The sequence below is a fragment of the Chondrus crispus genome, genomic scaffold (genome assembly GCF_000350225.1).
Source record: "Chondrus crispus Stackhouse genomic scaffold, scaffold_9, whole genome shotgun sequence".
In the NCBI taxonomy this organism is placed as follows: domain Eukaryota; phylum Rhodophyta; class Florideophyceae; order Gigartinales; family Gigartinaceae; genus Chondrus; species Chondrus crispus.
Genome location: NW_005178873.1, coordinates 516,339 through 536,423, shown reverse-complemented (window position 1 = coordinate 536,423; position 20,085 = coordinate 516,339). Strand labels below are relative to the sequence as shown.

Genomic DNA, 20,085 nt, shown 5'->3' with positions numbered 1-20,085 from the left:
TAGCACCCGCCCTCCCGCGCGGTTATCATCTCGCCGGGGGGTTGTGGTACGGAATTGTACTACAGTTATGTTTCAGTACTCCTACTGTCCCATTGCACGGGTTTCAGTTTTCAGAAAACTATGTCACTAATGGGCGGAACCGGGAGCGTCTATCCTTCTCTTGGCAGAGTGCAATTTATTGCGAGCAGCATTCTTGCATACTACGCTACTGGACATGGTAACCAGGGGGATTCTACATGGCAATCACAACGTGACCAAACACATTGCCTCTCGGAGTTGATTTCTTGGCGTTTAGAGACACAAGAGAGATTTTTTATTCCTTCGCGTTTACTAGCAACTCTTGATGACGAGCTTTATGGTACTAGAGCTGCAGATAATCAAGTGAAGAATTTAAGGTCGCGCAAAGCCGATCGAGAAGGCCATTCTGCAGACGCCATTGCTGATGCCTTGTTTAGAATCACCATGGCACTACGGTTTAGAAGAAGAAGTGAGACAGTAGTTGATTCCGTGCAAAAACCAGTGAGAACTTTGACAGAAGGAAAGGGAGAGCAAGCCCTCGGAGGTTTTATTATATCGGCTGATCGAGGATATGGGAAGGAATCTATTCTTAAATGTCTGATGGAATCTGGGATAGGCTGCATGCTCATAATACCGGAACACACTCTACGAGCGCATCCATTTGTCGGTAAGTCGGACCTTGATCCACTTCCTTGTGACGTCGAGGAGGACGATGAAGGAATGAATGATGCGGTCACCGCACCAAGTACCGTAAATGGCAACGACGCACATACAAATGGTAACAACAACAACGGAATCAGGGAAAATGAAGCGCAAGAGGTCTCTGGCAAACCAGGAAGGACAGGGGAGCTCATCAGCACTGCCCCCGATGCATAATGACAGGCGACGGGCTTTGTTGTAGATGACTACCCTAATTTAGGTCCGGCATGCTTTTTTGCGACGAAGCGCGTGAGACGAGACGGCTCCCGTGCAGTCGGTAATGACAAGATAACTGCCATTGCCATTCGCGAGCATGGGAGAGACAAGTTTGCCAAATTCATCAGGTTCCTTTCCAATGTACCTAGTTTAATTAATGACAATCTGAGAATATGGATTGCGGTACCGAAAGGCTGCATTTTGAACGAGGTTTTGTTTAATAAGCGTGAAAATCTTGGAGCTGTTGTGCGTCCTCCGTCGACCTCGCAGGATCAAAAAGACTTCCTCGAAGGTGAGGTCCTAAAGATGTGTACTGTTTTATCAGGGGGGCAAAGATGCGCCGACTGGTTTGTTGTCAGGCAGTTTCGCATAACGGATACAAACGCTGGAAAGATACTGATGAAAAGTGGACTTGTGCGAGCATTTTTAGGAATGCAAACAGAAAGGGAAGTGGAAGAACGCACGACAGCGCAGTGGTTGAAGATTTTTGAGACGGGTGGTTAAGTGGAAAGGTATCCACAGAACCGATGATGAGAGGATCAGCAAATGAGGGGGCGGTCCTCAAAGCAATGGAACGGATGCTGTTTTTACAAGTGGTGTATGAGTGTGGAATGTTGGGGATTAAAGGTAAGGACTGGTTGGCGTGCTCCCCGAACGCCTTGGCCCTCATTGATGTGGATGAGCTGGAACATGATGCGTGGAGGGCGTCCGACAATGCAAACAGTGGCATGGCCTTCGGAGAACAAATTTTAAATCTTTCTTCTGCTGAGATTAAGACTACGGTTGCACCAGGAACTGTATACCCTGCTCTAACGTTGGATGCTGCTAAAATCATTAGCTGTGACGCTGGGGACGAAAGGTTTCGCCAGTTCGTTCCAGCAAAGCGCATAGGGCAGATGCTTCACCAATTCTTGGTGACTGGGGTCCAGTTTGTCACATACAGTGTTGCAGCAGAAACGGGTATTCTTTACACTGTCGTTGCGAAATGCTCACAAAAAATTGCGGAGACCTCTAAGGAGGTGCAGCCGGCGAAATAGGATTTCTTCGTAACGTGGGCACATTTGGATGGTGCAGAGGCGGCGCCTCCAACCTTTGCTGATGCGGAACTATTATCTACACTCAAGTCAAGGTACTCATTTTGGCGCGCTGTCAACGAATATGTGAAAGGAAAGGGTCCCTTCTCTCCCCTAAAGCTTTTAAAGCAATTTTCTCAAATCCTATACTCTAAGACAAAAGGAAGAGTAGATAGTGGTACGCAGGCAAGAGAAATGTTACGCTTATCAACATAAAATTTAAAGTGGGAGCAGAAGTTGATTTGCAAGACTATCAAGACGTTGTACATTAATGGATTTATAGCCTGGGTAATTTTTCAGAGACGGGATCTTCTCGAAGACAGAGCTTCCTTTCGGTCTTTAGAGTCATACAGAAACGCGCTTAATAAGGTCCAGGCGATGGCTGATTTTAGTCATGATGTAGCTATTGAACTGCTTTCGTATGTAGATGCGATTCAGGAGAGGAGAAACCAAAGCGAGGATCAAGAGCTAGGCGAAACTACTTCAGAAGATGCAAAGCGATTAAGAAACTTGGCTGTAAACCGTCAAAGCAACAGACTTATATTTTTAATGCCCCTGACGGTGTGCGTCTTAGGCTATCAGTCCAATGGCATCAGCCGAAAAAGCAGCCCAAGCTTTGTATTGCGCGCTTTGCGGACAAAACGCAGGGGGCTAGAGAGGACATCGTTCTTCACACAAATGAAATCTTTATAATGTGCACATTTGCATGAGAGTGTGTACCCTGGTTTAAGAAAAAGCTGTTAGTCGGTGTGGCATTTGGCCACAGATCTAGTGACGCGGACCACTACTGCCCCATCCCAATCTCGAAACAGAGCAAACTCAAATGGGTCCGCTCCGCAAAATGTGACCCCAAATCGCCGAGCCCGGAACGATTCGGGTAGCTCTTCAGAGTCTCCGAGGACTAGAAGACGCATTCTTGAGAGTAGCACTCTACGGAGCAGCACCGCGCGGCGAACACGACGCACTTCTCGACGGAGTTATCGTCGTCAAAGAAGCCAAAGGGCATGAACATAGGTAAACAATACCCTTAAGGGCTGCAGTTGGTCTATTTTGTCCTTCTTCGGACCGTGCTGCTGATCACTACACCGATCATGGGTTTATTTTGGGTGTCTTTTTCTTGGCTGAGAACCCGAAATTAGAGGCCCTCTATCTTCCACACCAGTAGTGTTTGGCTCTTGAGACTCAGCAGAATGGTTGATATCGGGGTCTTCTACCCCTGAACCAAGTTTCGTGACTGACGCTCAAACATGGATCGAACCTTTGTTGGGTGAAAGATCCATGATCAGTGTACTGATCATGGGCGGCTGGCATTAGGGATATACTCATTGATGGCAATGGCATCGCTTTTGCGAAAGCAGCGCGCACCAGACTGCGATTCGCGCGAACTACAGTAACGTTCCCGAAAGCACAGTCCTATCACTCGCACGCCAGGTGCGATCCAATTCCGCAACATCCGTAAAGCAGGAATCTGAAATCTGGTTGTGATGTCTTGCCAGCCCTTTTCGTTCTCCACCTAAACTTCGGTCACTATCTGTATGTTCCACACTTGCGCGCTCTTCTCGTTCGACCGAAAAACCGCACGGCTGTCGTCTTCCCTTGCATTTACGCTCTCCGTCCTGGTGCTCAGTAGATGCAAGCTAACCTTCTCCTGGGCTGCAAACTTCCGTCAACTTCTTTCACCACAACGTTGCGTTGCAACTTCCTCCTTGTGCGTCTCCTGTACCGCGTAAGATCATGCATGTGTAACCCCACACTGTCCTTTTCGCAATGCACGTTCTTCTGTCAATACAAACCTATCCTTTATTTCGAGTAACTCTCCGTTGACCCTCCGTCGATCGATTGGCAACCCCCTACCAAAAACATAGGCCTCTGGTTTCGTATCTTCCTAACACCTTGACTCCAATGTACCTTTCAAAGCGAACACAAACGCCATTCTCGCTAACGCTCTCCACACTGGACTTCAGAACATCTCGAGTTACATGCACTGTGGAACGCAGAGACGAGTTCCCATACACTGGCATCTCTCCGCAAATTGTTTTTCGGCTCCTCATCTTATGCGAAAGCACGCTTCCCAGGCCCCTGACACTTCTTCCAAGAAAAGAAAACAAAATTCTCGCTGCGACCACGACTGCGCAGACTGACATCACGGAGCTGAAAGACAATCAAAAAAACGGAAATTCGTTGCAGCACATGGGGTTGCTCCAACGTGAAATCGAGAGGCTCGCTAGCTTCATATACCAGTGCTCATTGAGCTGCAAAGAGACCTGGCAAACCCAAACGATGTGCACGGGTGTCACGCCCTACGGGCACCTTGGTTAATACCCTGCTAACCATAATCTTCCGGACGCAGGCATCCTGCAGTGCTGGAGCTCCTACGTGCGCACCGGGCGATGTTGATATGAAGCTGGAAAGCGTTCCGAATTCACTTTGGAGCGATCGATTATCCTGCGACGACTTTCCGTGAATTTGCCGGTCTTTCAGGCCAATGATACCTGCATGCTGAGTGGTGTTCGCAGCGAGCAATTGGTTTGCCAGCGTTTTTTTTCCTCACAGATCCTTTGTCGCTCAGTGCGACATTTCGTGACAAAGGTGGCTTACGAAGCCGGGCCTGTGAGCCCTAAGACAGCGAATGAATCAGGCATACTGCTCGAAAGCAGTATGGCCTGCTCGAAAATGGAAGGTGGCGATAAAAAGTGAGGACCGGTGTCACTCCCGCGCCACAGACCCAATCCCTTTGCTCCCGCCCAAACAGTGAGCGGCGGCGGGCGGGACATTGGGAAATTTTTGATGTAATACTGTAATTTTGGTAAAACTTTTCGCCTGGTTTTCCGTCCAGGGCCCTCCCAGGGCGCTCGTGCGAAAACATGCATTGCTGTGACTCGAGGCTGCGGTCGAAGTCCGAACGGCCATAGGAAGGGTAAGAGGCAGGTGGGAGTCGGAGGACGGAGAGTTGACGACAATAGACGCGGACATTCTCAAGCAACAGGAAAAGTGTCCACCATGTACAAATACGAGGGCTAGTCGACCTACTTACTGTTATGCCTATTGGACCGTTGTCCTCGTATGAGCCCCGTTCTTTCCCCTTTTTTCTAAACAGGTCATGTGTCTTGTCGCTAAGAGATGCATTCATTCAGTCTCTCCCCTCGCGACCGTGCTCCGATGGACGACCACGATGTTTAAGTGTGGTTACAGCTGACAATTCTCGCTTCTAAGCACGTCCATTTCAACACGAAATTTTCATCTGAGGGGATACTTCACGCTTTGTCTTGCACCTTCCATGGTTGCCGCTCTTCAAATTGTCTTTTAATCGCCATGACACAGTTACCATAATATACAGCATGCACTGAATGTCCAAACATATTCTGTACTGTTGCTTTTCGAACGCACGCCATCGCTCCCCGCAACTTCAACAAATGTCCCATTCCTTTCGACAACTTGTACGCTTCTCGTGCCTCTTGTAGGAATGCATACTCATCCCACAAGCTGAAATATACGTCGACCGACTCCCCCCACTCAATATTTCTTTCTTCAATGTCGAAAAATGGGTGTAAGATGGCCCCGAACTACCAGTCGAGGAGTAACATGTTTTTGCTTTATACCATCATATTCTTTGCATCCTATGTTTCGTCTTGCAAAGTCACCATGCACCATGAATATGGGCTGATTGTATCTATCTAGCTGTTTCGCCATGTCCACTAACGTTGGTATCAGTTGGACAAAGTAGCGCATTGCAGCTCCTAACCCTCTCGCAAATACGCATCAGCAAATAATGCTGATGAACAAGGGAGGCGCTTTGTACATTTTATCGGAACATTATGGGTTGCCGAGCGGCACGCACAGCATGGGCTTTCCGCGGAGGTCGTGAAAAAAGACGAGTTCGTCCCTTGTGAGCTTGTGTGACGTCGTGGAGGCGGCGTTTTGTGTACCGGATTTTATCCTCCGCAAGGTTGGGAGCGAGGTGTTTTGCAATTTCGAGCTGCCGGAAGTGCGCCCCAAGGCTGAGACCACGCGAGGGCACAACGTGTTTGCGGTAGACCATGACGGGACGGGCTGGTAGACATCATGTTTAGCTAAGGGTTTCGTAACGCGTTTTTTGAGGGGGCGACCGGTTATTGAGGAACGAAATGGAGCTTTTGACGACAAGACACAAGACCTGTTTATGAGAAAGGGGAATGAACGGGCCTGGTGTACGTAAGAGGGAAAGCAGCGTGGGTCGTGTGGGTCGACCAACGCGCCAGCGTTGCTGCGTGACTTCATACAACACTTTCGAAGCAGCTATGGCGCAAGAGTCCCAGTGGTTCGTGTCCCGTGTCCCCCATTACGCCCGACCAAGCCTGACTCCCTCCCGCACCAGTTTCCCGAGAAACTGCTCCACTACGTCTTCATTGCGCCCCGCCATCGCGTCCTGGAACTGCCTCGAGGCCCGCGCGGCATCCCTCGCAACCCCGTTCCCCCCGTCCCTCAGCAGGACTGCCATGCTCAACATAGCGTCCCGACCTTTTTGGACGTTTTGGACTGCTAGGTGGAAGCTCTGCTCATGCTTTAGGATTCTTCGGAGCGTCCTTTGTCAATGCGAAGTGCGATGAGGTCCTTGGACATAATTTTGCTGGTGCTTTGCACTGCTGGCGGGCAAAGTCACTTACAGATAGCAACGTCGAGTTCCTTGCAAAGTCAGCACCCAGTGGGCACTTTGATATGGTTGCGGATCCAGCTTGGGAACCACAAGGAAGGTACCTCCTCACCTGCAGCGAAGATAAGACGGCACGGATTAGATAAGACGGCACGGATTATCGCAGAAGTGGAAGAGGACGGATGCCATCGTTTTGTTGAATGGGCGAGACCGCAAGTTCATAGATATGCCTTGTTTGCCGTGCAATTCTGCGATAAAGAGGGTAGAAAATACGTGTCGGGTGCCGAAGAACGCATGTTGAGACTGTTTGAAGCCCCAAGTGGCGTCCGCCGACCGGGGGGAACTGATGTCAATGTATATGGGTCGGAGGGGGCTACATCAGCTGTAGTACCGGAGCTACTAGGCTTGTCGAAAAAAGCCACTTACGAGGCTGAAAAAGAGGACTCAGAGAAAGAAGATGATGACAAGGGGATTAAATCGACAAATGCAGTCGGTGGGGACCTGCTTGTCACTTCGTTTGGAGCAACGCGAGCAAAATCAATCGTGCCTTTAGAAGAAGACCTCAAGTAGAAGGCTGCGATTTGTGCAAGGAGGTCGGGCATGGGGAAGGCAAATGTGGCTCGCTAGTGGAATTGCTGTGGCAAGGCGAGAGTGTGGGTTTTCAATGCCAATAACTGTAAAGCTCTGAGGTTGAGCGGGAAGGGTAGTCTGTCTAAAAGCCCAAGCCGTGCCTGAGTTCCGCCGGTGGAGCATGAATGATGGAAAGGGTCAGTTCAGCGTCACAATCTGACACACTGTACAGTACCCATATGTGCAAGCTCCTAGAGCTTGCACATATAGAGGGAACGCTTTACAGAGAGACTGACAAGGTCGGAGGGTTCATTTTCGAAGATAACCCACCAGTCACAACAGGTTACGGGAAGTTATTTCTTCTTTAAAACATTCTTGTTGTCCCAAAGATAGGGTGACCCCTTGTATGTCTTCAAATAAAGCTATTCTATTTCGGCTGTGCTTCAGAATTCTGTTTTGATTTACACTTGTAATACGCATTGCAAATTTTTGGACAAATCATTGCAGAATTCGTTATGCGTACAGTAAACCCACTATTTTGTGTGGATCGCATATGTGTGGATCGCATCACGTTGCGCAGCACGCACCGGATCAGCGTCTGGCCCACTTCATTGGCCGTGCTGTTTTTTTTTTGGCCTGGCGAACAAACAGCTAGTATGACAAATGGCGATTGCATCTCTACCGGCAACTAGTTCCGCCTCTTCCTTTCGCCTGTATCTCTACACGCAGCAAGTTCCGCCTCCGGAGCACAGGTGAAGAGGCTTTTCACGTGATCGTGTCATCGGTGAAACGGCAGCCGTGCTGTCTCTTTCATTCTGCATGTGGAAAAACTATTAATCCGAAGCCGGAAAGCACAGCGCTCCTTGCCTCACAGGATGAAGCCCCTCTTGCATACTATATGTGGAGAGGCCAGGAAAAAAAAAAAAAACATGGCCGCGGGGGCGTGGGGACGCTGCACTAGAGTAGAGTGCGTGCTACCACTTCGCACACAGCCGCACCAATATACGACAAACCCGTCCTGGCCCCCGTAGACAATCCCTCTACGCCCCACGCCCCACAACCAACGCTACTACATAATATCGTTCGGCATCTTTAGCACCCTGCACCAAACGATAGTGAAAAGCACACACGCACACGTCAGTAAGCCCTGTCTCTCACTCTGCAGAGCTCTCCCTGCTGAACACTGATCCCATATCATCACCAGTACTCTCGTCTTCACCATTTCTGCGCTCTCGCCTGCTCTTGTGGTGCCCGTGTGAGCTGTGGTGTGATGAGTGTTTTGGACGACGCCGGGACGAGCCCGACGCTCCTGTCCCTGCCCCAGCATGTGACATGCTGGATGGCTTAGACGACCTGCTCAAGTCATCCGCAATGGCGCGTTTGACAATGTCTTGTGCTGGTGCGGAAGCAGACTTGGAGTAAGAATGCCGACACTCGTTGCACAGCGGATAAACTTCCGCATTGTTATAGCGCTACATGTCGAGACAGGACAACGAAAAAGAAACAAGCAGGCAGTCGGATTGGCGTCGTGTCAGCATGGTGGAGCGGGGTTTGTGTGTGTGTGTGTGTGTGTTTGTGTGTGTACGTGTGTGTGTGTGTGTGTGTTCGCTAGTGGTGGTGTCATTTGTTCGTTCTGTAGAGTATGCTTACATATGCTGGACGGGCACGGCACATTTTGCAGAGAGCGAGTACGCCCACGGTCTTTTGGAGATCCCTCATGGCGCGGCCTTTGCACGAACGCGGCGGCGACCTCTTGGACTGGCGCCTGCCGCGGACGTGGAGTTGTTCGACGCAAGCATGGCAAGCGGTCTCGTTACACTCGTTGCAGTAGGATACGGCGCTGGCTCGCTCGCAGCCATCGCAAAGGACGCGGACGACCTTGACGGAGCGGCGGCGAGATTCGGAGTCCATGGTGATTACAATATGTTTGGGTGTCGGGTAGTGGGGATAGAGGAAGCGTGCCCAGCGGAAAGAAAAGAAAAGAAGGGCGGGCGATGTCGGGATGGACAAATCGGAGGGTGGGTGAGGGGGTCGGGAAGGAAGGGGTCGGCTGTGGAGGGAGGCGGGTGGCCATTGGCCTAAAAGGAAGTTAGTGCAGTATGGGTGGTGCGCAGATGGCCCCAAAGGTATTGGATTCGCCTCCTGGAGGGGGTGGGAAGCGGCACCCACTGGGAAAACAGGCGGCTAAAGGTGGGAGATACATGTGCGAACAGAGTGTAGCGCAGAGCGAGGCCCGAGGCCCGACGTTCTGTCTGCAGAGATATTTTTTGCGCAACCAATCGCCGCCGGACAGGTGTCCGTGAGGGGAGGATCGCTTGCGATTTGGACAACTTTTCCACACAGCGATTTTTAATGAAGCGGCAGCCTTAAGATTTACGCCGCCTCCCCCGCTTCTATACACACGCCGCCTCGTCACGTCACGCCCCCGCGCCCTCCGTGTCCGCACATGCACTGCATATCTTCGAGTTGCGATTTGCTTGGCGTGGTTTCGTGCAGCGTTGGACAATCTCGCTCCCCCACACCGATCACCGCAACAGCAGATAGATGAGAATAAAAAACACAAACGCGAAGGTGGCAAGAATACACATGTGTCCTGCGCTTCCACTTGTAGCCAGTCTTCGCACCTCAGCTATGCTTCGCGTGATGGCGTCACCAGCATTCTCAAACGTCCCCTGCATACCGTCCAGCATAGCATTCTGGTCTCTCACCTCTGTCCCCAGATCAATCGCAAGCTATTCGCGTTTCACGCAGCAAAACGGAAGCGTCGGCAAGTCAGAGATCTTGTCTCGGCTGTCTTCACCGTTCCGCGTCCATCTCTCCAGCCTCACGGAAACCTGACTGAAACCTCACCGAAAACGCGCGTGTACGTACATGTCTCATTTCTCCTACGCGACCCCGAAGCCCATCGACGTTGGCATTATTGCCCGTCTCCATGGCCTCCTTGTCTGCTGCCGAGGACACATTGCGGCCCCCCGGCGGCGGTCTTCTCTGCTGCGCGCCGAAGAGCAGTTCCCTCCTCTCTTTGTCGTCATGCTTCTGCGGACGTAGCGCCATCTCTCCCCTGCCTCTCGACAATGGTTGCAGCGTGCGGTGGAAAACCAAGGAGAATTATGCATTCTGTCTCGAGCGCGTCAGTCAACATACCGTGTGCTTACATAAGATACAGGGGACTTGTTTACACCATGACCGATTCTGCAAAGCTCTCGTGGAATGCGAGTCCGCCATGTCGGCTGTAAACAGCTGCGGATGCGGCGCTGTCGTACAGCACCGAAAGGGGAGCAAACGGTAAACTGGTGTACACGTGTACAGGTGTCCTGCGTGTGCCACTTGCTCTGCACCCGACCAGCAGCCCATCCATTCTCTCCCGCTCCGCTCCGCTCCGCTCCGCCCCGCCCCGCCCCGCCCGTTAAGTACGTACTTACACGTGTGTCACCATCCCCTTTCCCCCGTACCTCGCTTCCCCAGACACACACCCCCCTGCCCCGCCGTCACCCTCACCTCATCATGCGACCGTCGCGGCGCGCGTCCGCCATGGCGGCGCAAACCCTGACCACCACGGTAACGCCAGGGCCGCAATGCGCTCATTGCTTCCGTCATCTGCTGCACGACATCGCCTACGTCGAGTGCGCCTTTCCCCTATGCGACAGACTCCCGCTCTGCATCGACTGCTTCGTCGTTGGCGCATGCGCCGTCGCCCCGCATCGCACAAATCATCCCTACAGAGTCGTCGAGAAGCTCGAATTACCTGTGTATACCCCCGAATGGTCTGCGCAGGAGGAGACTCGCTTGCTACAGGCTTGCTTGACCTTTGGCCTCAACCAGTGGAAGAAAGTCGCCGACTACGTATGCACGAAGACCCTTTACAAGTGCGAAATGCACTACAATGACGTTTATTTGCACTCCAAAACTGCCCCGCTACCCTCGGACGAAGCCCTCACCGCCCCCCAACAAGTCCAGGAAGAGACCGTCGTCATGCAAGCCGCGCCGTCTTCGCCTGCGATTCAGAACAGTCATACCACATTCCCTGTCGCCTCTTCTTTTGTCACGTCCAAAGGAAAGTCGAAAGGAAAGGGTAGGGGGCGCCCTAAGGGCAAGCAAAAGTTCACACCGAAGGGCAAGCGCGTCACCCCCACGGAGCACGATCCGGCCGCGTCGGCACACTCTATCCCCGCGCCCCCGCCCGGTCAAGTCCACAATTCACCAAAGGATGGACGCTCATTGCTGAAGAAGAACGACGACCCTGATCACCCAAACCAACCCGCTGAAGGCGCGCTGCAGGGCTTCTCATGGCAGCGACAGGATTTTGATGTTGAATTTGATGACCAGGCTGAGACCCTGATTGCCGACTTAGCGATTGCGGAGGATGATGATGATGAAGTTGTCGCACTTAAGAGTAGGCTCTTGGAGATCTATGATCACCGCTTACAGGTAAGGGAGGCCGTCAAGAAGATTATTTTTGACCGTAACTTGCTTGACTTTTCAAACCTTAAGGCTGTTGACCGCCGTCACACTCGCGATGAAAAAGAACTTAGTGCGAGATTGCACGCGTTTAAGAGGATACTGGATCCTCTCAAGTTTTCCGCGTTTTACGACAGCGTTATGTTTGAATATCGTCTGGCAAAGGATATGTATCTACATGCGAGTGGCAAAGAAAACGGTTTGCGCACAAAAGCCGAGATCGATATCTATGAGATCGATGCGAGGAGACGTACCGCCGAACTTGGCTTGATTGACCGCAAGGAACGCGACGCGGCTGACAAGAAGAGTCTCGGACGCACAAAAGCAACTCCGTCTCCTGCACTTGTTTGTGCCGAAACCCGCCTTCAAGGCATCGACCCAGGCCAGAATAGGGAAAGCACACCATCCACTCCGGCTTTGAATACTAATGGGACGCCGGCTGGCTCCACCGAGAAGGGCTCGCCTGTAGGTGTGGCTGCGAGTCCATATGCGACTCCGGGCAGTCCAAAAGAATCCAAGACGGCGAGGCTTCGGCGCACGCGAGAGGCAAAAGTGCTCGCAAGGAGTAAGTATCCACAAGTCAGCGCTATGCGAGTGGATAGAGAAGAGGGCGTATCAGCCTTGACAGAACCCGAAAAGACGCTCTGTTCGGCCCTCAGAATGCTGCCGATGGATTTCCTGAAGCAACGAGACGCAATGTTACGCGTATCGGAGCAACTTCTCTCAGAAAAAGAGCGCATGGAACAGAGCAAGAACTTGAGCTCCAATGTCCCCGAATTCGCCTTGAGAGCTGGTGCATTTTCGTCAACTGCCTGCAAGAGCGGTAGTAAATCAGTCGAGACGGTGGCCATTGCTAGTGTCCCAGTCACTGCGGGGCTCACAGTCACGACTAGCATCACACGAACAGGAACACGGGAAGATCACATCATTAGCGGTTCTCGGCATCAAATCAAAATCCTTAACGTCACGCCGAACAGCGACAGCGTAGGCAGGGTATGTCATGCGACGCTTCCAGCTGATTCCACAGTCGCTCAGGTGGAGATTAAACAACATGAGGCTATGAGCCAGGAGATCCAGATGCACTTGACGTATTGCGGTGCACCGGAATTCAACCGGGAAGAAAAAAAGCAGGAAGAAGAAGTTGAGACAAACGTCCAGTGCGTAAAGGTCGAAGACAAACTCAGAAAAGAACTAGGAGATGGTGTGGCACTAAGTCGTCCGCACTCCACGACAGTGAGACTTCAACTTAAGCCTCCCCAAGTTGAGAAGTCTGTGGCACGCAGGCTGGATGTCAGCAACTTCACAACTACTCACCTACCCTCCTCCACCGGTGATGGGTTGAATCAAGGTGAGCATCGCTTAGATGGTGGGTCTGCGCAACTGTCCGCTGCGACGAAGGAAACCCAACCAGGTCATAACAGCGCAATAGTGACACCAGCCAGAAAACGAGGGAGAAGACCGAGCAGCATACGGCGCTCCTCGCGACGTCTTGTTGATGAGAAATTATGGACGAAGAATAAGACTGACGAAGCGGTGATCGCAACGAATACGCAGTCCTTGCAAGAAGAGAAAACTGTGCTGGAAGGAACGAGATCTGGAACAGGCCCGACCGCACCACACGAAAAGCACAAAGACGATGAAGTAGAAGAAGTGATTCCAACTATTGACGGGCAAGGAGACAAAACAGGGAGAAATATCTCTGCGCTTAGGTCAAGGGATCTTGCAGCGCAGCTTCATCGCAACCCAGACGATGATAATGTTGTACGGGTACCTAAGCTTGAAGTCACTGAGGAAGTTTTGGATGGAGGTGACGGAAATGACGTACCCAAACAGGGCCCAGAGAAAATAGCTTCAGCAGTAGAGGTCATTGAAATTGCGTCTACAAGCGGTGAATCTGAAGTGCTGGCGAAGCCGAGACGTGGAAGGCCGCGGAAATCGGCGAAGGCTCGGAGAGATGCGCAAGTGTCCAAGGTCACAGACGGTCCAGTAATTCGTAGACCGAGACACAGGCGAGGCGCGAGTGGGCGAAAAGTCTCTGTAGTATCTGATGGAAAAGGATTGCGCCCGGGTGGGTTAAGGTTGAGGCTGAATTTGGTCCCAAGCGAGGCAGAGAGTTCGGAAAAGTCATCCGTACCGTCGACCCCAGTTGCAGAGGACGACGAGGACAAAGACTATGAATTAGAAGAAACAAGTGAAGACCAAGATACTCCAACTCGCGCAGAACCAAGGCGTCCAGAATCTCAAGACGTACTGTTCACACCAACTAGAAAATCGTCCAGATTAAGTGAGCGTCTTCGTGAGGTCGAGAAACCTCTTGTCACAGTCTCGCCCTCAAGGTCACCGCGGTCACCCGAAAAGGAGTCCAAGGCATCACCCTGTGTAGATGAGCCAGGGCTCTCGACGCCGGAGCAGCCTGTGAAAAGAAAACGCGGACGACCTCGCAAGTATCCAATTGGGCAGAGTCCGTCCGCGCGGGCAGCATCTGGTCGTAAACCACCTGTGACACCGCATACTGGGAAAAAGCGAGGTCGTGCTTGCCTGTCAGAGATTGGGCAGAACCGTCCAAGTAAGACGAGGCGAGTGTCAACAAATGTATACGAGTTGCGACGTAGACGTTAGAGTACTGCACATAATGCACCATGATTAATTTTCTACTAACAAGGATCTAACTTTCCGGGCATCGGTCTCGAAGACGACTGCCGCGTTGAGCAGCGTATGACTTCCTGGGATGACTCACGTGAAGGGTTTTGAGTTAAGTTAGTTTAATAGCTTCTGCGTGTTGACCGAATGAGCGTGGAGAGAGTACTTGCGGTGGCATCAGACAGATTCATGAGACCCTTGTACGCGTCCGAAGCCTGTTTGCGAGCGGTGTGAGAGTCTCGCAGATGCCTGTCTAGAAAGGCCCAGGTGTCATCTTTCTCCCGCGACTTGTCTGTGATCCAGTACAGCTGCGTCGCATGGTATGTCACACCTAGAACTGCGCGATCAGTGTACCACGAAAACTGCATCAATGGAAGAGAACATACACAAAACGTCAATTCGTCAGAACCCACCCCAGTTACAAGAGCGAAAGCAGCTACTTCCTAAGCAACTTTGTTACCTAGGCAGACAAATGTGAGCTGCTTGTCCAAACCATGCAAAAACGTACATCCGGGTTCGAGTATCCCGCAAAGTGCGCCATCTCATCGACGAGCATAGCCGCCTGCCGGGCAGCATTTCCCGCATTCGTGGGGGAATGGTGGAGTGCGAGAGCCTTACTCCAATGTGGGTGAAATTTATCCATCATCTGGAGTCTCGTCCTGGCAGCAAAAGCGAACCTCTCCACGGGATCATCCGACATCTCTTTCTCCGCGAGCACGGCGGCCAACGTGCGGTTGCTGGTCGCGACGAGCCGGTCGACGACGTCGAGCGGACCGCGCGGGAACATGCGCGCAGCCGCGGGAGACCATCCGAGAGCGTGCACGGCGGCGGTGATGGCTTGCGGCGTGAAACCGTGGGTGGGGACTTCGGAAAGGACGGTGGCGTATAGATCGTCAACGTCCGAGCCGCAGGGCTTGGAGCCTTCTGCAGACACGGAGGCTTCTGCAGACGCGGGTGCGCAGATGGAGCGGGAACGCAGGTGCGCCGGGAGACGGGAGACAGCGAGACGAAACATGGTGGACGGGATCGTGTTGCTGTACCGGACGTAAACGGAGGAGATGACAAAAGAAGGCATACTGCGGTCGAGGAGGTAGGTGATGCATATGCATCACAGCAAGGTTTCAAAGCACCTGCTACGCGTGTACAGCGTGTACCGTAAGTTGTGCCGTGCACACGTCAGAAATGAAGTTGATGAAGGAGGGGATCATCTCTCTCCCAAAAGTTGAACAATGACCCACAGCTGTTGATGTCAACAGCTGTCAACAGCTGTGACATCACAGTAGTGTACACAACCAATTGGAAGATGGAATGCTGGGACACTGGAAGGTGGAATGCTGGGTACACCTTTATGTGCTGGAGAGTACGCCCTGATCCTTTACAACAAGATGTGGACATGGGCAGCGAGATGCCTCTGTGGAGATCAAGTGAACGACCTGCGCTCCTCGTCCTTCAACCGGCTCCGAACTGGAGCCCACGAAAGAAATGCAAATGCCACAGATGTACGGCACAACATAGAGTCATGCTTTACACGTTCATATCAATCACCTAAAATGTACACCTATCTCGGCAGCCTCTGCGTCACGCGCTTCCTACTCAAAAGAGTCCAGATCTCAGCAGGCGATCATCACGAACAAAAAAGCCCCTGGCTTCACTCATGCTCCTCCTCATATGTCATAGGTCCTCATATATTTGTAGAAAGTCCATTGCGCACCAGTCCGACTATTCACACGTGTTGCTCATAAACGCACACAAACCCCTGCCCATCGCTTGCTGCCGACGCAGCCGGAACGCAGAGGTTAAGCAAAAAAAGCAAGTCGGACCGCGCTTCCCATGTAGTCGTAATTAGCCCGAACATAAGAGATGCCACCCTTCGTCAGTTCACAACCCCTCCCAGTTGAACAACACCGACTTCCTGTCACATCCCTAGACCCCGATAGCCTGCCCCTCCTCCCTCTCACAACCGTGAATGCATACCCTGCCATAACGTTCCTTTTTCGTTGTGTCCCTGTGAACAGCGAGTAGAACGCACTAGCCCTGCATCGCTGCGTCCTCGTTTTCACCTTGTTGTGGCGTCTCGCCTGGTCTCGGCGTTTCCGAGGTGTCCATCTGGTTTTCGTATTGCCTCATGACCTCACTAGGCACCGTCGGCGCCCTGCCATGCTTCATGGCGGCGTTTCGTCTCTCTGTCTGCGACAATACGATGTTCTTCATGGCATCCTTGGGCATGCTCTTGGCGGGCACAGCGGCGTTGAAGCCCTTACGCTGATTGTCCATGGCCTTTGCAAAGCCAGCAGCCTGGCTTTCCACCTCGTAGCTGGGCCCATTTCCATACAGCTCGTCGCGTTTCTCCGGGTGATAGAACAGAATCTCTTCGAGCAACTCACGGCGAATATAGGCCAAGCCGTCAATCTTGTTCATTCCCAACCTCTTCTCAAAGTCAAACTCCTTCTCAGTGAGGTCCCGCGGGCGCGGTCCGAACCCTAACGGGTCCCTCCACTCCTTAAAGTAGTTTGTCATAAGGGCATCGTAAGCGGTAATCCTTTTCTGCGGATCAAACTCGAGCATTGCCTTAATCAGCTGGAGGGCCTCTGGATCTGTGCCGGGAGCGAATATTGTGTTCAGGTCAGTGGGTGGCTTGGGCTTGACGGACTTGAGATACTGCTGGGCCTTTGGGTTCCTGAGTCTGGAAATAACATCTAGAGTAGGGGTACCGGTAAACTCGGTAATGCGACGAAGCTGATCAATGGCATCACCGCCTGGGAGAAGCGGGGAGCGTAGGAGCATCTCTGCAAAAATGCAACCCGCTGACCAGACATCAATAGCGCGGCCATAATTGTTCTCATGCGGCATGATGAGCTCCGGGGCGCGGTACCAGCGCGTGGCAACGTACTCTGTCCACAGGACCAAATCAGCGTCGTTCTCTGCGCGAAAGGCGGCGCGAGCAAGACCAAAGTCGCATATCTTAAGCGAGCACTTAGAGTCGACGAGAATATTGGAAGGCTTCAAATCGCGATGCAGCACTCCGGCGGTGTGGAGATACTGAATACCGCGCAAGAGCTGGAACATGAGGTACTTGACATTTGCCGGGTTGAGCGGTGCGGTGGAGCGGATGACGCTGGAAAGGTCGCAGGGCATGAGCTCGAAGACGACGAAAGTGTCGTTGAAGCGTTCGCGGTCGGAAGGGACAAGGATATCCTTGACTTCGATGACGTTGTTGTGGCCGCGAAGGAGGCGCAGAAACTTGAGCTCGCGGAGAATGCGAGTGGCCATGGCATATGTGTCGAGCACACGCTTGATGCGCTTCACGGCGACGACATCACCCGTGACTACATCCTGGGCGGAGGCGACGACACCGTAGGCGCCCTCGCCGATGACCTGGTTGAGACAGTAGCGGTTTGCGAGGAGAGGCTTGTCCGCCATGGTCGGAAAGCGTTTGGGACTTTACCGGAAGGGAGGGGGGGGAGGGGGGGTTCGGGGAAAGGGGATTGGGGGAGCTGAGGATAAGAAGGGGGGGAACGAGGAGGGGCGGGTATGTGATTAGACAAACAGGACCGTTAGGTTGCAGGAAGACAAAGGTTGCCAGGTGTGTAATTTTGGGATAAATGTAACGCGCCGGCTGTTTTTTGCATCGTTGGGCACCTTCCACGAAGACCTTGCTTGCACGCCCACGAAGATGGCCCACCATCCAATCACATTAGGCCGACCGTTTCACACGAACTGCCGCCGCCCGAGCCTCCCGAGCAATCCGCACCAGCCTCACCAGCTCCACCATCGCCATCGCCAGAATCCGGCACGTCTCCGCGTCCTCCGCCTCGCCCAGCGCCACGCGCAGCATCCCCAACTTCCGTCCAGCCTCTATCTCGGCCAGCTCCAACTCCCACTGCACGTCCCCCTCCCCCTCACCCTGTCCCACTGCCCCCGCCGCATCACCCAGCCTCACAGATGGAGGAGGCAAGCTCCGCACAGGCCCCCGCCCTTCCACTCGATTTCCACCTCCTACGCCCCGTCCTCCACTCCCACCCCTCCCAACACCCGTCTCCAACGTCCGCTCTGCTCCCCCCGCAGCCCGTGCAACCTGCTGTCCCACCGCGCCCCCGCCACGTGCTACATGCTGTCCCACGGCCCCGCCAGCCCTTGCCACCTGCTGTCCTCCACCGACTCCAGTCCTTGTCACTTGTTGTCCCATCCCGCCATTAGCCCCCACATGGACCACCCTTGGCATCAGCTGCCTGCCGCCCTCGCCCTCGCACCCGACGCAAACCACTCGCCCGCTTCCCTCTCTTAGCAGAGGCAGTGCGCATCTCTCGCACGCCGCGTCCAGCATCGTCCAGCCCTGCAGCAGCTTCTCGCCCAGCCGCGCGCTCATCGCGTCCCGCTGGCTCCGACCCGCGGGCACGACCGCGTGCGACACTTCCCCCGCCCCGTCCGCTTCCTCCGTCTTGTCTTCCTCCGCCGCCGGCCTGGACACCACGTCCAACCCGCACGAGCAACATACCACCCTCCCGCTGCGAGACCGCGCCAGCGGCATCGTGCAATGCGCCCGCGGGCAGGTTTCCGCGAGCATCGTCCAACCTTCCAGCAGAAGGCGCGACAGCTCTTGTACCCCCGTCGACGAACTGGATCCGGGGGGCGGCGTCGCCTGCCTTTGGGGGGGGCTCGACCCTTCCCCGTTCTGCTGTGAAGGTGTCGGTTCGGAAGAGGCCGCCCTTTCCATTCTTTCCAGTCCTTGCACTGGTTGTTACAGTCGCAGATGCTACCCTTCTAGGCGCTAGGTGAGGAGGAGAAATTTGTCTCAGGGTTGGGACGCTTAACAGCGTAGGGCGTGGCGACGTTTTGAGACGGCCGATCGCCCTCCCCTCCAGAGGCAGAATTTCCGCAGTTGGTTTTTGCCAAGCAATATGACACGTGTATCTATGCGCGCTGGACACGCTTGTATCCAGATGACATGTGACCTCATAGTGCACACGTACATATGTGGGTACTGTTCAACTTGTTTTCTGGACCTGTGCTTGTTCAATTCGAAAGAGAAAGATGCCCCTCGCCACTGCCCTTGCCTTCTGCGTTGCGGAAGAATAGATTTTAGTCAGAATTGCATGTCCTTTCTAATTGCTTTCAGAAATGCGCGACAAAAATATTTTGAGCAACCATGAGACGTTTCTACCGACAACTTCCAAACTGTAAAAATGTCTGCTTGGTTGCTGCATGTAGCCATACTCGTGCACGGGTGTATCTTCCCACCATGTGATGATAAGTTTCTGCTATCAATATGATATACAGATTGATGATTCCTGCTGCATCCTTCTGAGTCAAGCACCGTCAACCTTAGTCTTTACTAGTCCCTGTTATCCTGCATATGCCCCATTTACCTACCGCTATACATCCCCTATAAGTACTGCCACACTTCATTGCTAGTAAGAGAAAAGGGCAGAGCATTTTTAAAAACACAGTTCTCAACTTCTTCTTTCCGATCGATCTGAAAAACGCGACGCTTGTGCGGCGCGCATACCGATCATCGGGGTTTACCATTCTGGGAAGCGTGACGCTTGTGCGACGCGCTTACCGGAGACCGGACCGATTCGAATTACCGAGATCGGCCACAGTGATCACTACGGTCAGAATTTCATCTTTGAGAATCGACCTTTCTCTATATCTATTAAGGAATTGGTTGCATTATTCGTTTCACCATGAACTTTGGCTCTGGATCCTCAAGCGGCAGCAATTTCTCCATTTCTACACCTATCAACCACCCGAGCCTTCGGAAGCATGACTCCGAATCTACTC

At 52.9% G+C, this 20,085-nt stretch overlaps 8 protein-coding genes; 2 read left to right on the top strand and 6 right to left on the bottom strand.

The window, feature by feature from the left end:
* Window positions 1–3,188: 3,188 nt before the first annotated feature.
* Window positions 3,189–3,332, bottom strand: CHC_T00007968001 (hypothetical protein). The gene has a single exon (XM_005712287.1). The coding sequence runs from the start codon at window positions 3,330–3,332 to the stop codon at window positions 3,189–3,191; it is 144 nt and encodes a 47-aa protein (XP_005712344.1).
* Window positions 3,333–3,334: 2 nt separating this feature from the next.
* CHC_T00007967001 (hypothetical protein) lies at window positions 3,335–4,620 on the top strand. Its single transcript, XM_005712286.1, has 3 exons — window positions 3,335–3,396; window positions 3,872–4,288; window positions 4,596–4,620. The coding sequence occupies exons 1-3, from the start codon at window positions 3,335–3,337 to the stop codon at window positions 4,618–4,620; spliced, it is 504 nt and encodes a 167-aa protein (XP_005712343.1).
* A 3-nt stretch (window positions 4,621–4,623) lies between these two features.
* CHC_T00007966001 (hypothetical protein) lies at window positions 4,624–5,136 on the bottom strand. The gene is made up of 2 exons (XM_005712285.1): window positions 5,013–5,136; window positions 4,624–4,715 (listed from the first exon to the last, which is right to left on the bottom strand). The coding sequence occupies exons 1-2, from the start codon at window positions 5,134–5,136 to the stop codon at window positions 4,624–4,626; spliced, it is 216 nt and encodes a 71-aa protein (XP_005712342.1).
* Window positions 5,137–5,534: 398 nt separating this feature from the next.
* CHC_T00007965001 (hypothetical protein) lies at window positions 5,535–5,735 on the bottom strand. The gene has a single exon (XM_005712284.1). It carries the CDS (start codon window positions 5,733–5,735, stop codon window positions 5,535–5,537), a length of 201 nt encoding a protein of 66 aa, XP_005712341.1.
* Window positions 5,736–10,710: 4,975 nt separating this feature from the next.
* Window positions 10,711–14,383, top strand: CHC_T00007964001 (hypothetical protein). XM_005712283.1 is given in 2 exon segments: window positions 10,711–14,283; window positions 14,284–14,383. 1 exon segment carries the CDS (start codon window positions 10,711–10,713, stop codon window positions 14,281–14,283), a length of 3,573 nt encoding a protein of 1,190 aa, XP_005712340.1. The 3' UTR covers window positions 14,284–14,383.
* A 26-nt stretch (window positions 14,384–14,409) lies between these two features.
* On the bottom strand, window positions 14,410–15,319 carry CHC_T00007963001 (hypothetical protein). XM_005712282.1 is given in 2 exon segments: window positions 14,410–14,764; window positions 14,765–15,319. 1 exon segment carries the CDS (start codon window positions 15,317–15,319, stop codon window positions 14,765–14,767), a length of 555 nt encoding a protein of 184 aa, XP_005712339.1. The 3' UTR covers window positions 14,410–14,764.
* A 315-nt stretch (window positions 15,320–15,634) lies between these two features.
* On the bottom strand, window positions 15,635–17,724 carry CHC_T00009481001 (Mitogen-activated protein kinase 14-2, MPK14-2). XM_005712281.1 is given in 2 exon segments: window positions 15,635–16,332; window positions 16,333–17,724. The coding sequence occupies 1 exon segment, from the start codon at window positions 17,722–17,724 to the stop codon at window positions 16,333–16,335; it is 1,392 nt and encodes a 463-aa protein (XP_005712338.1). The 3' UTR covers window positions 15,635–16,332.
* A 274-nt stretch (window positions 17,725–17,998) lies between these two features.
* Window positions 17,999–18,490, bottom strand: CHC_T00007962001 (hypothetical protein). Its single transcript, XM_005712280.1, has one exon. It carries the CDS (start codon window positions 18,488–18,490, stop codon window positions 17,999–18,001), a length of 492 nt encoding a protein of 163 aa, XP_005712337.1.
* Window positions 18,491–20,085: the final 1,595 nt, after the last annotated feature.